Source organism: Hippocampus guttulatus, chromosome 10 (assembly GCF_054856545.1).
Source record: "Hippocampus guttulatus isolate MCC_2025c chromosome 10, RoL_Hgut_1.0, whole genome shotgun sequence".
Classification (NCBI taxonomy): Eukaryota; Metazoa; Chordata; class Actinopteri; order Syngnathiformes; family Syngnathidae; genus Hippocampus; species Hippocampus guttulatus.
The window spans coordinates 2,956,834-2,969,175 of NC_141270.1; the positions used below are offsets into that span (position 1 = coordinate 2,956,834).

At 44.7% G+C, this 12,342-nt stretch overlaps 1 protein-coding gene across 1 annotated transcript; it reads left to right on the top strand.

The window, feature by feature from the left end:
* Positions 1–2,578: 2,578 nt before the first annotated feature.
* hmx2 (H6 family homeobox 2) lies at positions 2,579–7,609 on the top strand. Its single transcript, XM_086122299.1, has 2 exons — positions 2,579–2,954; positions 6,205–7,609. Exons 1-2 carry the CDS (start codon positions 2,618–2,620, stop codon positions 6,744–6,746), a joined length of 879 nt encoding a protein of 292 aa, XP_085978425.1. The 5' UTR covers positions 2,579–2,617; the 3' UTR covers positions 6,747–7,609.
* Positions 7,610–12,342: the final 4,733 nt, after the last annotated feature.

A 12,342-nucleotide genomic window follows, 5' to 3' on the forward strand; every position in this document is an offset into this window, starting at 1 on the left:
ACAAGCGTCCTCCAAATAAGGATATTCTTGTTCGCTTGTTGCGGTTGGTAAAGGCTAGCCAGACGCCACCCGTCATCGTGATGGAGAGCCAACGGGGTGGTGGGGAGGGGGGGGGGGGTATTGGGGCAGGGGGGGGCGTGGTCCCTGACGCTTGCCCCCACCCTTGTGATACATGGGCAGCATGAGTGCATATACGTCCCACAACGATCTCCAGGATAAACTCATCTCACTTTGCTACAAGTCACAATTGATTTGGGTGTTATCTAAATCTTTTTTCCCCTCCCCAAGTTTGATAAAACGCACTCATTATACACAATTAAAATTTCCGACAGGATCAGGACTATCTAATGAAATCCAATACATGGGCAAAAGACAAATAACACGGTGCATTTCTGACAATCAAACAATACCCTGAGAACGCTTTCACTAGCTTAATGCTATACCGTATCATGGGAAATGTCACTGGTGAGCTAACAATTAGCATCGCTAGTTTCGGGGTGCTCCCACTGGCTTAATGCTAATACATAATGGGAAATTCTATTGACAAGCTTACTATTAGCATGGACAGAGGCAATTTGCTTCCAGGAGTTTAATGTTAACACATAATTGAAAATACCATTGACGAGTTTACTATTAGCAATGATTGTTGCCCTTTGCTCCCACCAGCTTAATTAATGCTAACACATAATGGCAAATGTCATTGATGAGGTTACTATTTTGACGACAGCTTTACACCCTCTGAACACAAATAGTGAGACAACACATGTAGACAGGCAAGGCAACAATACACTCCATACCGGGGCCGGAATCAAACACAAAACTTTTGCGCTGCAAGGTGGAGGTGCTAACCATTCGACCACCGTGCCGCCCAGAATGAACCAATCACACTGAAATTCAACTAATACCGGAGTCAGCGCATACCTGCCACCATTAAAAGTGCCTTTGATTAACTCCAAATAAAGGTCAGATCTTCTCATCGTTATTTTTTTGTGATGCCACAGGAAGTGCTTTGCCACCATCCTGTGGCATCTTTAGGCAATGACAAACATTTTTGGGCAGGCATCAATGACCTTCATTTGGGATTGCTATCGTATGATGTCAAATCCGAATTCGGATAATCAGTGGAGCTCTTGCAGCACCAAAATCACCTGCCAGTGTCCACCCGGCCCCCCCCCCCCCCACCCTTCGCCGCCCAGACCATCCTGATGCATTCATGCTGCAAGTGAAGGCCGCTGACACCATGATTAAAGGCCGCCATTTGTAATGTGTCCGGACCTCTCTTAGAACGAAGTCAAACAGGCATCATGTGGCCACTCCAACCCTGCAGCTGTCTCACCGCCACTAGTATGTGTGATGATGGGTGGGGAATTGCACCACCCCCACCACACACACACACAGAGCTCACCTCTCTTCCCACCACCGCCAATCAATTAATCAATTAGCCAGTGTCCAGCACTACAAGGCAGATTAGCTTGTTAATGACCAAATGAATTCTTAAATGCTGATAATGAGTCACATGACATAAACTGGCATGTGCAGCACGCATTTTGTAAGCGATCAGGTGACTGGTGAAAAATACATAAAATATACAGTGAATATTCTGTAATGACTAAGCCATGCCTCTTATAAGAAAATCATCAAGTATTTGCCTAAAATGTTTATAATTGCCTGTCCAGTGGACTTATAGGTTGAATATGTTCGATGAAAACTCTTTCCTCATTGGAATGAATGGGGATGCTATTGATCTGGAGCTCTCCATGATTGTTTTTTGTTTGTTTGTTTTTTTTTAAAAAAAAGACGACAATCAAATTTCATGCGCTGTAGGTTATTTTAAAACGTTTAATCAAACTACTTTTTATTGCTTTATTTTGATTTTAAACGTCTAAATGCCTTTTGTTTGTAAATCCGGATAATTTGACTGGTTTTGAACTAAGTGAAGCACATTGAGCTACCTTATGAGTAAAATGGACATAGCGCCTCCGTGAAGCTGCCTTGACTGACTGTCGGGTTGTACCGACAGACATGACAAAAATTGCTTTTTGAGGGGGGAAAAATGGCAAACTTCTCGTTTTAAAGGAGAAGGTTATCAAAAAGGTACAGTATATGGGTAAGTCGGCTTTAGGAAGAGAAAATTAGTCAATTAAAACAATTAGGGGGGGGCGGCGGGGCGTGCACACCACAAACGAACACAATTTATTCAATGTAAGAGGTGTCACATTTTGTTCAGGCCATAAGTGGAAGCATTGTTTCCTCTCTCTCCGTTTTAAAATGTGCGCGCAGGGTAATGGCTGGCGGGATTGGCCCAGGAGGAGTTTACCTTCATGCAAATAAGCTCCCACGCCAGCTTCGGCGCCTCCGAGGAGGAGGAGGAGGAGGACCGGCCAAAGCGCTCACGTTCCCTGACGCCGCACGGACAAAAAACACCTCCAACTCCACTTCAATGTAAAAGCCCCCCCGCGCTATTAAGCGGACAAAAGACGTCTCGCGTGCATGTGTGTTTTGTTTTATTTCTTTTTCCCGCACCTCCCCCCCCCCCCCACTTCTTCTTCTTCTTGTCATTATAACGGAATAACGCGACACAGGAGAGCTCCCTATCGATAAGTGTTATGAGGCGACCATGAGTAGCGCAGAAGACAGCGGGAGCAAGGGCTCGACGGGGCCCATTTCCAGCTTCACCATCCGATCCATCCTGGGCACGCCGCCGTCCGAGGCGCCCCCAACCCCGGCCCCGCACCCTCACCCTCACCCGCCGCCATCTCCGCTGCTGCTGCCGCCGCGCTCCGGTAGCAAAGAACTCACCAAGGGACTAGTGGCGACGCGGAGGAGGACGCTGTCCGTGTCCTCCGAGGAGGAGTGCAGCGGCGGCGAAGACGCGGCGGACTGCTTCTGCTCCGAGCCGGCCCGCCGACACGCGTGCGGACCGCACCGGCAGCACAACGCCTTCTCGTGCTTAGGTGAATAGACAACACTCGCCGTATGATTTAACTTATTAAAATGCGAATGCTTGATTATTGTGGTTGCGTGTACACGCGCCGGCGCTTTCTGATATTTTGGCGACACCTGCACGATCCAATTGAGGTCCGTTACAACAGCTGCGCCGAATGTTTGCATTTTCTAAAGATACAAATGCTCAGTTTTGATGTCACGAATTCGGATAGATGTTTAATTCTCATGAGTTATTATTCTACCTTTTTGATCATCTCATCGAGTTGCGCGCGCGGTGACAATTTATCGGGGACACTTGCCCAATCCAATGAGACGCAATGCAAGAGTTGGATCAGAAAATCGGCATTTACAAAACTAAAATCGCTTCGTTTAAATACAATTCATTGAGTAATATTTTATGACTACGGATAAATGATTCTAGTATTTCTGGTCATTTTGTTTAGCTACATGCTTGGTGACACTTGATCAGGTAACACCTTTTTGGTCCGATAAGCACCAACACGAGCAGGAACAAAAATGTGCATTTACAAACACAATGACGTTCACTTTTGATGCTATTAATATGGTTTCCTTTAATTATAAAGAATGGTCCATTCTGGTATTTTGGTCACCGTATTCAGCTACATCGTGACACTGTTAGGGACCACTGTAAAATATACAGCTCAATTTCTCATAATTTCATGTGTCGTTTATTACTGCTTTTGCTGACCTTATTTAGGCGCATGGGGGGGGGGGGGGTTGGTGTGTGTGTGTGTGTGTGTGTGTGTGTAGTTTAGCTGCATGAGGACACTAACTGTCCAACTAAGGACTGTCTTTGCAAAGATAACACTTAAATGTAACATGTAAATTGTTATAGTGAACTTAAATACCACCCCCGTCACTCCACGAATCAAGTCAAGCCACCCAAGTATTAGACTCACCCCTGAATCGCCGTTTCAATGAGTTCTTCTCTTCTTTATTTTTTTATTGGCTGACACTGTAATTATTATTATGAGGCCGATTTAATTTGTTTGTGCTGACTTCAAAATGTGGCAATTGTTTTTCTTTACACACACACACACACACACACACACACACACACACACACACACACACATATATATATATATATATATATATATATATAAAATTAAATCCAAGTAAAACATGTCAGGCTTTTAATTGCATCGGGCTCTAATTGAATTTTATGGGTGACACTCGTGCAGCCCTTGTTTCATCCTCGGCTTCGTCACAGCGGCGGTGAAAATAATGAGTTGCACTCGCTCGCTCTTATTTCAAATGTAATCGAGGCGGCTAATTGATGAGACGTGTTTGCTGCGTGCGTCGTCAATTGGGCGTTAAATGGTTGCACAGAAGCCGCGTGTGTGAGTGTGTGTGTGTGTGGGGGGGGGCTGCGCGCGTGTGTGAGAGCAGATTAACACCGACGGGTTGAGTATTGTTTATTTAAATAAAAAAAAGGGGGGAAACGTCACCTCGGATTTCGCGCAAGAGGGGCACCCTTCACTGGCTCCCTGCAAGTTGAAACAATTCCGTGTTCAAAGGCGCGTGTGAAATGACGTTAATGACCCTCGCGCTTGAAAGGCGCCGCGATGACACCATCGCACGCTTGATGCCTGCGCAACGAATGTTCATTTAAACCGAAAAAATAAAATAAAATAAGATAAATCGATTAGGTAGGAGGCTCGTGAACCCGATGGCGTTACCGGTCACGCTGGTGGATTTGCTGTCATTTTGTTGTCCCGCTGACCACATTTCACTTCTAATGGCTGCATGGCACGAAATTAAAAACTCGAGGTGATAAAGCCTCAACCCCCCCCCCCCCCCCCAAATGTTGGAAAGCACTTCATTTGAAGCGCTGAGCTGCCTCTTCAGTGGACACTGAAAGCTGGAATTCCAGTGCCATCAGATCGCTTTGATTTGTTGAGGGGTTTTTTTCGTACTAGCTGTCAAATGTTTCATTTCTGTAGTAGTTATAGCTCTGAAAAAATAAGCAAGATTTAACAATACAAAAATAAAAAAATCAAGGACTTTTTTGGGCATTCGTGGTCACGTTTGTTACAGAAACAAGAGAATGCAATTTTCTGAATCGGAATTGCGTTTAAATGCTGAAAAGATTAATTAAAATGCTGTGAAATTAAAATAAGTGTTGAAATGTAGAACACAAGACTTGGACGACTTGAATTTAGAATTGATCGAAGGGTGGAGAAATGTGGATGGAGCAGTAGTTCGTCGAGAGTACAGCAATCTCGAACTATGTGAGGCACTTTGTGAGTCCTCTGGTGAAAGTGCCACACAAATAAGAGCAAACACTTTCTGTAGAGAATGTTTTTGAATGCTGCAAAGCAGAACTAAAATGGCCTGGATTTAATTGAAACGTTCAAGTGTAAATTATAAGAAGTGGAATGTTCTCAGTATGTGGTTGAGAAATGTGCAATTCCGGGTTTTTGGGGGAAGGGGGGGGCGGTAATACAATAATAATTTGGAAATTTCTGAAAATGTGAATAGTTCTCAAGATGTCCCGAATGAGGGGGGGGGGGGATATGAACAATATGTCTTTGATTTATGAATTTTACTGGGAAGAGCTTGGAAATGTGGGATGTAGAAAATAGTTTCCAAGATGTTCTGAACGAACTGAAGATTTAGAGTTCGGAATGATGATTCTATTTGATTTATTCTCAATATTTAGGCTGTCGAAGGAAAACGGCAGCTTCAACCTGGCCTTTACTTGGCGCTTCCACAAGGCAATCGCAGTGTTCAAGCAGGACAGGACTGAAACTTGGGAAAGACGAGGAGGAACCTTTTTGTCGAATGCTTATTTGGGGAGTGGGAAATGTGGAATTCAGGGAAAATGTAAAATTTTTGGAGCTTTAGGAAAAAAAAACACAGAGCCATGATGGGTGAGATGCTCTGGGCATTGAACGAAACAAATTCTGCATTCTGTCTTTGTAGACATGCTGGTTGAATCATTTGGGGAGAACTTGTAGTTTGGGTTTGAAATATATTTTTTTGTGACACCAGTCCTGGAACTTTTCTGACACACCTTGTAGTTGCTTACTGAAAGTGGAACTCTAGGCGACAACCTTCTTGGCAATAATATCTTCTATGTGGCACCACTAGTCTAAATATTGCATTTATGGAATAGAAAATAAGCAGAGTAATCTATTCATTCCCATCCATCCCAAGGGGACTTGACAAGCGGTGGTCCTCGCGCATAAAAGTATGCTTAAAAACCCTAACGTACGCTTGGTGGCCCCATAGGTCCCGCCAAAGGGCTCCTGTCCGCCAACGAGGGTCTGGCGAGGCGGCCGCCCCTCCTGCACGACTACAACAAAGAGGAGGAGCAGGAGCGAGCCCTGCTGTCCCCCTTGTCGGAGGAGCGGCAGTCGGACGGTGCCGACAAGCACCCGCAGGGCTCCTCGGCCAAGAAGAAGACGCGCACCGTGTTCTCTCGCAGCCAGGTGTACCAGCTGGAGTCCACGTTCGACATGAAGCGCTACCTGAGCAGCTCGGAGCGCGCCTGCCTGGCGTCCAGCCTGCAGCTGACCGAAACGCAGGTCAAGACGTGGTTTCAGAACCGCAGGAACAAATGGAAGCGGCAGCTCTCGGCCGAGCTGGAGGCGGCCAACATGGCGCACGCGTCGGCGCAGACTCTCGTGGGCATGCCGCTGGTTTTCCGGGAGAACTCCTTGCTGCGCGTCCCCGTGCCACGTTCCATCGCCTTCCCCACGCCACTCTACTACCCCGGGAGCAACCTGCCCGCCCTGCCTTTATACAACCTGTACAATAAGGTTGACTACTGAAACGGACGCACACCTTCTGGTTCTGATAGCCCTGCAGGGGTGTCCAAACCTTTCCCTCCGAGGCCCACTTTGACATTAATTTATTAAACACATTAAAGCCAACCCATCGAGAGATTAGATATTGTTTATATACTGTATTATGTTTGTTTTTGGAAAAAATGCCACATCACAGCTTTCTGTTAAATGTGATGAGACTATTTTTGGGGGGGGGGGGGGGCTTGAACGGATTAATGGCATTTCCATTCATTTCAATGGAGGAGTATAATTTGTAAATGTTTTGAGGCATTTTTAATTCAGAATCTGGAGACATTTAGTTACTGGTGAAGTTGTATTTTATTTGATTTTTTTGTACGTGTGTCTTTGCATACCTGGAAAAGCTCGATATAAAACAGTTCATTCGTGAAATAGGCGTTATAGTGGTTGGCCCACTTTGCATTCCTCTCTCTTTTTTTTTTTAAACATTGCAAGTCGTGTCAAATGTTGTTTTGAATATATGCTGTGTGTCGCAAAAAAAAAATGGATGCAAATCCCCCAGGGCCACAGTTTGGACACCCCCGCTATAGCCTGTATATTGACTGTATGAGGAGGCATTTATATGCAGTAAATCTCAAGAGAAGGCAACCAAGCTTCCTGTATGTATTAAATACACCATGTGTATTATGAATTCAAATCCTTTTCTACCGTTTAGTTGAATTTGACCACTCATCCACCATTTTAGCCTTCGCATCACCCAAAAATATAATGTATACATTTTTTCCCCCCATTATATTTTTTTTAACAAAAAACACAATACTTCCATTTAAGGAACACAAATGTCCTCGTTTTTATTGTCATTTAATGCTCCGGGAATAACCTCATTCAATAAATTTTCTATTCCAGTCCAAATTGGGTGCATTTGTTTTGTATTAAGTGTATTTTCAGACACATTAAGGAAAGAAAAAAAAAAGCCTTCCTGGATTTTGCATCCTAATGCCACTTTTCCAAAACGTCAAATTTCTTTTTAAGGCCCTGCATCCACTGCCAAATTATGAAGTCGGTTTTACTATTGTCACCCACACGCGCACTCAAATGCCTTGCGGTTGATGGGAAGTGATCAAAGTCGCTTTTCTTGGGTGTCACATCATACACAGTACAAAGGAGCGGCACGCTCACACTTTTGTACCCGCACAAGCTAACGGCCAAATCAGGACGACAGCCACGCTGTGGTGACCTCACAGTGGACGCCATAAGGTCAAACGGCGAGAGAGCACAAGTGATTTACGGCCAATGGCTGACAAGACGGGAGGAGATGAATTTGTGACACAGGAAGGGAGCTTATGACAAGGAGCAGCGTAGGTTTGCTTGAATGAAGCTGTTTATGAGCTTCCAAAGTGGTCGTTATGTCATCAGGCGTGACGGGGCGGAATCTGCATGAGCCGACGTGACCCGCTTGATTTACGGCCACGCTCACGTGTGTGGAGATGCGATGACAGAATGCAATATTGCCCCCCCCCGACCCCCCTCCAAAAAAGATGAATAGGTGGAGGTGCCACATTTTAATAGCGGGTGCCATGAAAATGATTTGAAGTGGTTTAAAGTGCAAAGAGACAGCCGGACGTGGCGCGCCGATGAAGATTTGTCGAGATGACGCGTCGTGCCTTTTTACATTCAAGCGTATGTCACGCGGGCGTGTAATTCATGATGGGAGTAATGGAAACTGTGGGAGGAAGACAGAGAGCCTGGGCGGCCTCACTCTGGACAAAACATTAGGTACACCTGTGCAAGTTTGCCCTCATCAGGGCTGGAACCTATCCCAAATTGCACATAGATAAAGAACCAAGTACAAACTCCTCCTTTAATGTTCTGGGATCGCAATTCCATCAGAAACCGAGGACCACATAGGTTAGCAAGTACAGTTAAATTGCTGTCAAACAAAACATCAAACCAAGAGTTTCACAGAGCGTATTAAAAACAAATACAACTTAATGCTAAAATAGATTAGGTTAGTTACAATGGGAAACAACATGGAGGTATACGTTCTTTATCCTCTGCAAGGAATGATTAACATTACTGCCATACTGAGAAGCTGAGCGAAGAGCTGAATCTCCAGGGCAGTCGTGCATATCAGTATGTGTCTGACACTTCTTCCTGGTGGCCAAGGCAGGCACCCTAAGTGAAGGTCTGAACGGATTATAGGCACTTCCATTCATTTCAATGGGAAAAGCTGATTTAAGATGAGAGTGTGGTCAGAGAACGAATTTCCTCTCAACAGTCAACATTCTACTGTGCTTATGATTTCACGATTGTGTTCATGTATCTTAGTGATATATTGCAGCGCAGTTTGACTTCAATTCATGCAACTCGGCCACAATTGGGGGGGATAAAACAGGCCATGAACCGAGGACACCCTGTTTTAAATTGCACAATCCGTCATTACAAAGTGAATGTACATCCACATATAAGCATGCACCCAACAAATAAGCAAGAGCAGACCTGAGCCAATCAGTGGAAAGAGCTTCGAAAGCAAACTTAAGCGTTCTAATGCGGCCCCTGAAACTCAATTTAGCGATTTGCAGGAAGACAAGATGGCAGGAAACAAGGCAATTTGCCACGTGTGCATCGTGCGGCCCGAGCCTCCTGAGAGGTCATTATCTCCGCCCCCCCCAGCCCCCCCCCATGAAAAAAAAAGAATGCCACGGTATATTAAGACGTGGCCACATCAGAACTGAGGGAGACAGCGTCATTAGCAGTAATTAGAAAGATCATTTAACTAAACGAGCAAATAATGTCCAGGATATTGAAGAAGCCTCGTGCACTTCTGCAGACCGCTGCCACAGCCATTACAAAAATTGTAGGTCTTTAATAGAATAATGACATGCTTTATCTTGCGAGAGGGTCTTGGCGAGAGCAAAAACAACTGTTGCCGGGGCTTTCTGTCCTCAGCGTGGTCTCGCTCTTGAGTGCGGCGGCAGAAGGCCTTCCAGATAATCCCCCTATTATCCTTAGAAATACAAAATGGAGAGCCCAAAATTGTATCTCACATCCATTATTGTGTCAAAGGTAATGCTAATGGACTTATCTGGACAGTAATAGCCCTCGCTTCTCTTCAGGTAGTGTCGCCTCTAAATAGTCAGATGCATATTGGACGGGCGAGGGCCCACTTTAAAAATGGGCCGCTCAAGAAATGCTACTTTAACAATGAGGCCCCCCGGGTGCATTTTTGCCCATTAAACCGCAAATTCAGATTTGGTGTTCAATATTGTTCTCGGAGGGTTTAACGAGGTGATGGGAACGCTTTGCCTATGAGCGCCGTGTGCGGGGGAGAGCTCAGAACTGTTGATATTCTACACGGAACGTCTCAAATAGGACACTTTTTTTCTTTCTTTTCCCGCGGCAAAGAGAAACGTTATCCATTTTACTGTGCGCATTCTTATTTCGTTGCTCACTGAGGTAAGGCGGCCTCCATGAGAGGGAAATAATTGCCTATTTCACTGGTGTCAAACTCAAGGCCCGGGGGCCAGATGTGGGCCGCCACATCATTTGAAGTGGCCCGCGAAAGCAGATCACCCCTGGCCTATATGATAGGCATACAAAGTAAATTATCAGCTTTAAAAGACACAAGCACCTTTTAAAAGTAGTCCTGTTCTCACTTTCACTCGTTTTCCAAATGGGGCCAAGCGTGCTCGCTTCTAGCCATTCATTTATCTTACCTCACCGAATAAAAAAAAATTAAAAAAAAGGTATATAAATCCGTTAATTTTGAAAAAAGATGCATTGGAAGTGCACACGCACGTATTTCTGAGACTCTGCGCAACGTCCGCTAACTACCCAGGCTTGAATTAGCTCAACATACCTCCTTGAAACCAACTCGCATTCAGACGGGGCTTAAGCAACACCATAAGGTGTTTCCGAAAGGGCACAAAATAGGTGAATGGCGAGCGGCAAAGATGAGGGTATTACTGTGTTTAATAGTTTGCCAAGAGCAATGACATAACCGCATTTGCTCCCTCCCTGCATGTGCCTGCCCGCTGCCCATTCATGTCACACAGCAGCAAACACAATTTCCCGTCGGCTCCTTAATTCCCAGTTGATATAAAACAGAATGGTGAAGAATCGACTTTTTAAACAATAATCCATAAATAGAGGAGCTGGGATGACAACCCAACCCCCCCACCAACCCCGATCCCCACAAAACCTTGTTAGCCCCCCGGCCCCTTTCAAATTCATTTAGGGAGCAAGCAGGTCTCGCGAGTCGGCTGGCTTAATGCATTGCAATCGCCTTTAAGGGCCTGTTTTTTGGACCAGAACATTGATTCAAATCAAACAGGTTTGAATATGTGTGGAGAACGTGAAAAGTGGTCACTGGTATACCATTTCAAACTTAAATTTAAAATATGTTGAGTTTCGATGAAGTACAAAAAGTCTCAGTTGAGGTACATTATCATTCAGTAAATATGCTAGACACTGCACAACAGTTCATTCGTCCCCGGTTCAAAATTCTGCCTTTATGAATTTGGTGGCGCTTCAAAGTTAACATCAGAGAACGTATAATTTGGGGAAAAATACGTGCAAGTGTATTCCGTAATCGTGCATTTTTTTTCATTTCTTTTTCAATGCAATTTTCAAAAATATTCAATTATTATAATAATCAGAAAGAATAAGTGACTCACTACAGTTCAGTTGTGTTTAACTTTGAAGTTTAACACCTTGTAAACTGTTTGTTTCTCCTACATGTATGTCATTGTTATTCAACGTTTACGTGTTCCACATTTGAACTGAATCCTGATTAGCGTTTTTTTTTAATTGCCCGACAGTCAAGAGCAGTGTTAATGGTCAAACTGCGCATAATGCCACAGTAGCTCACGATAATCTGAAAGAAAAAAAATCAAGGCGACGAATGTGTAATGTTGGTCATGATGGTGGAAATCGGAGACCTAAGTCATGTTTAAGGTTGTACTTGTAAAAAGTTAGTAACTTTCCGTTACAGATGGCCTTTGTGGTGGGCTTCTTTTAACGCTCGGTCCCTTATCACCTAACAGGCCGTGCTTTTGATTGACAATAAATGTCGGTTTGGATCCGGGATCCATCCCTGAGTATATTTTCCATCGGCGGGTGTCTCGTGTTTGTCTGTCTGTTCTCCAACCGCAGCCGTGACAGACTTGGCCGAGGGAGGGTTTGATTTCTAAGTGCTGATGTGTCGCAGACAGTTTGGCTCGACAAGGGCCCGTTACATGCCGATTAAAGAGAGGCAAGGAGTGCTCCCGTGGGGGGTCTCGTACATTTACCCTGACCACAAAAAGGTCTAACGCTGACATGACCTTGAAACAAGGCCCCTCTGCTGCTTTGTCTTCATACTGCAACAACATAGAAAAGAAAAAAACTCACCAAGCAACTGATTGAACCAACGCACCCATCCAACCAACCAACCAACAGACCGACTGACAACCGACTGACTAAAGAAGCGCAACAGAGAGCAGATCAGAAAACAAAGCAGCCCATGAGCCAACCAAGCGACCAACCAATCAAAAGTATCCGTTTTTCCACGATATTTCAAAACAAGTTCCCTTTCAGTACAATGCTATGGGGCGTCTCTTTGTAAAGACCAAGTGGTCTCATT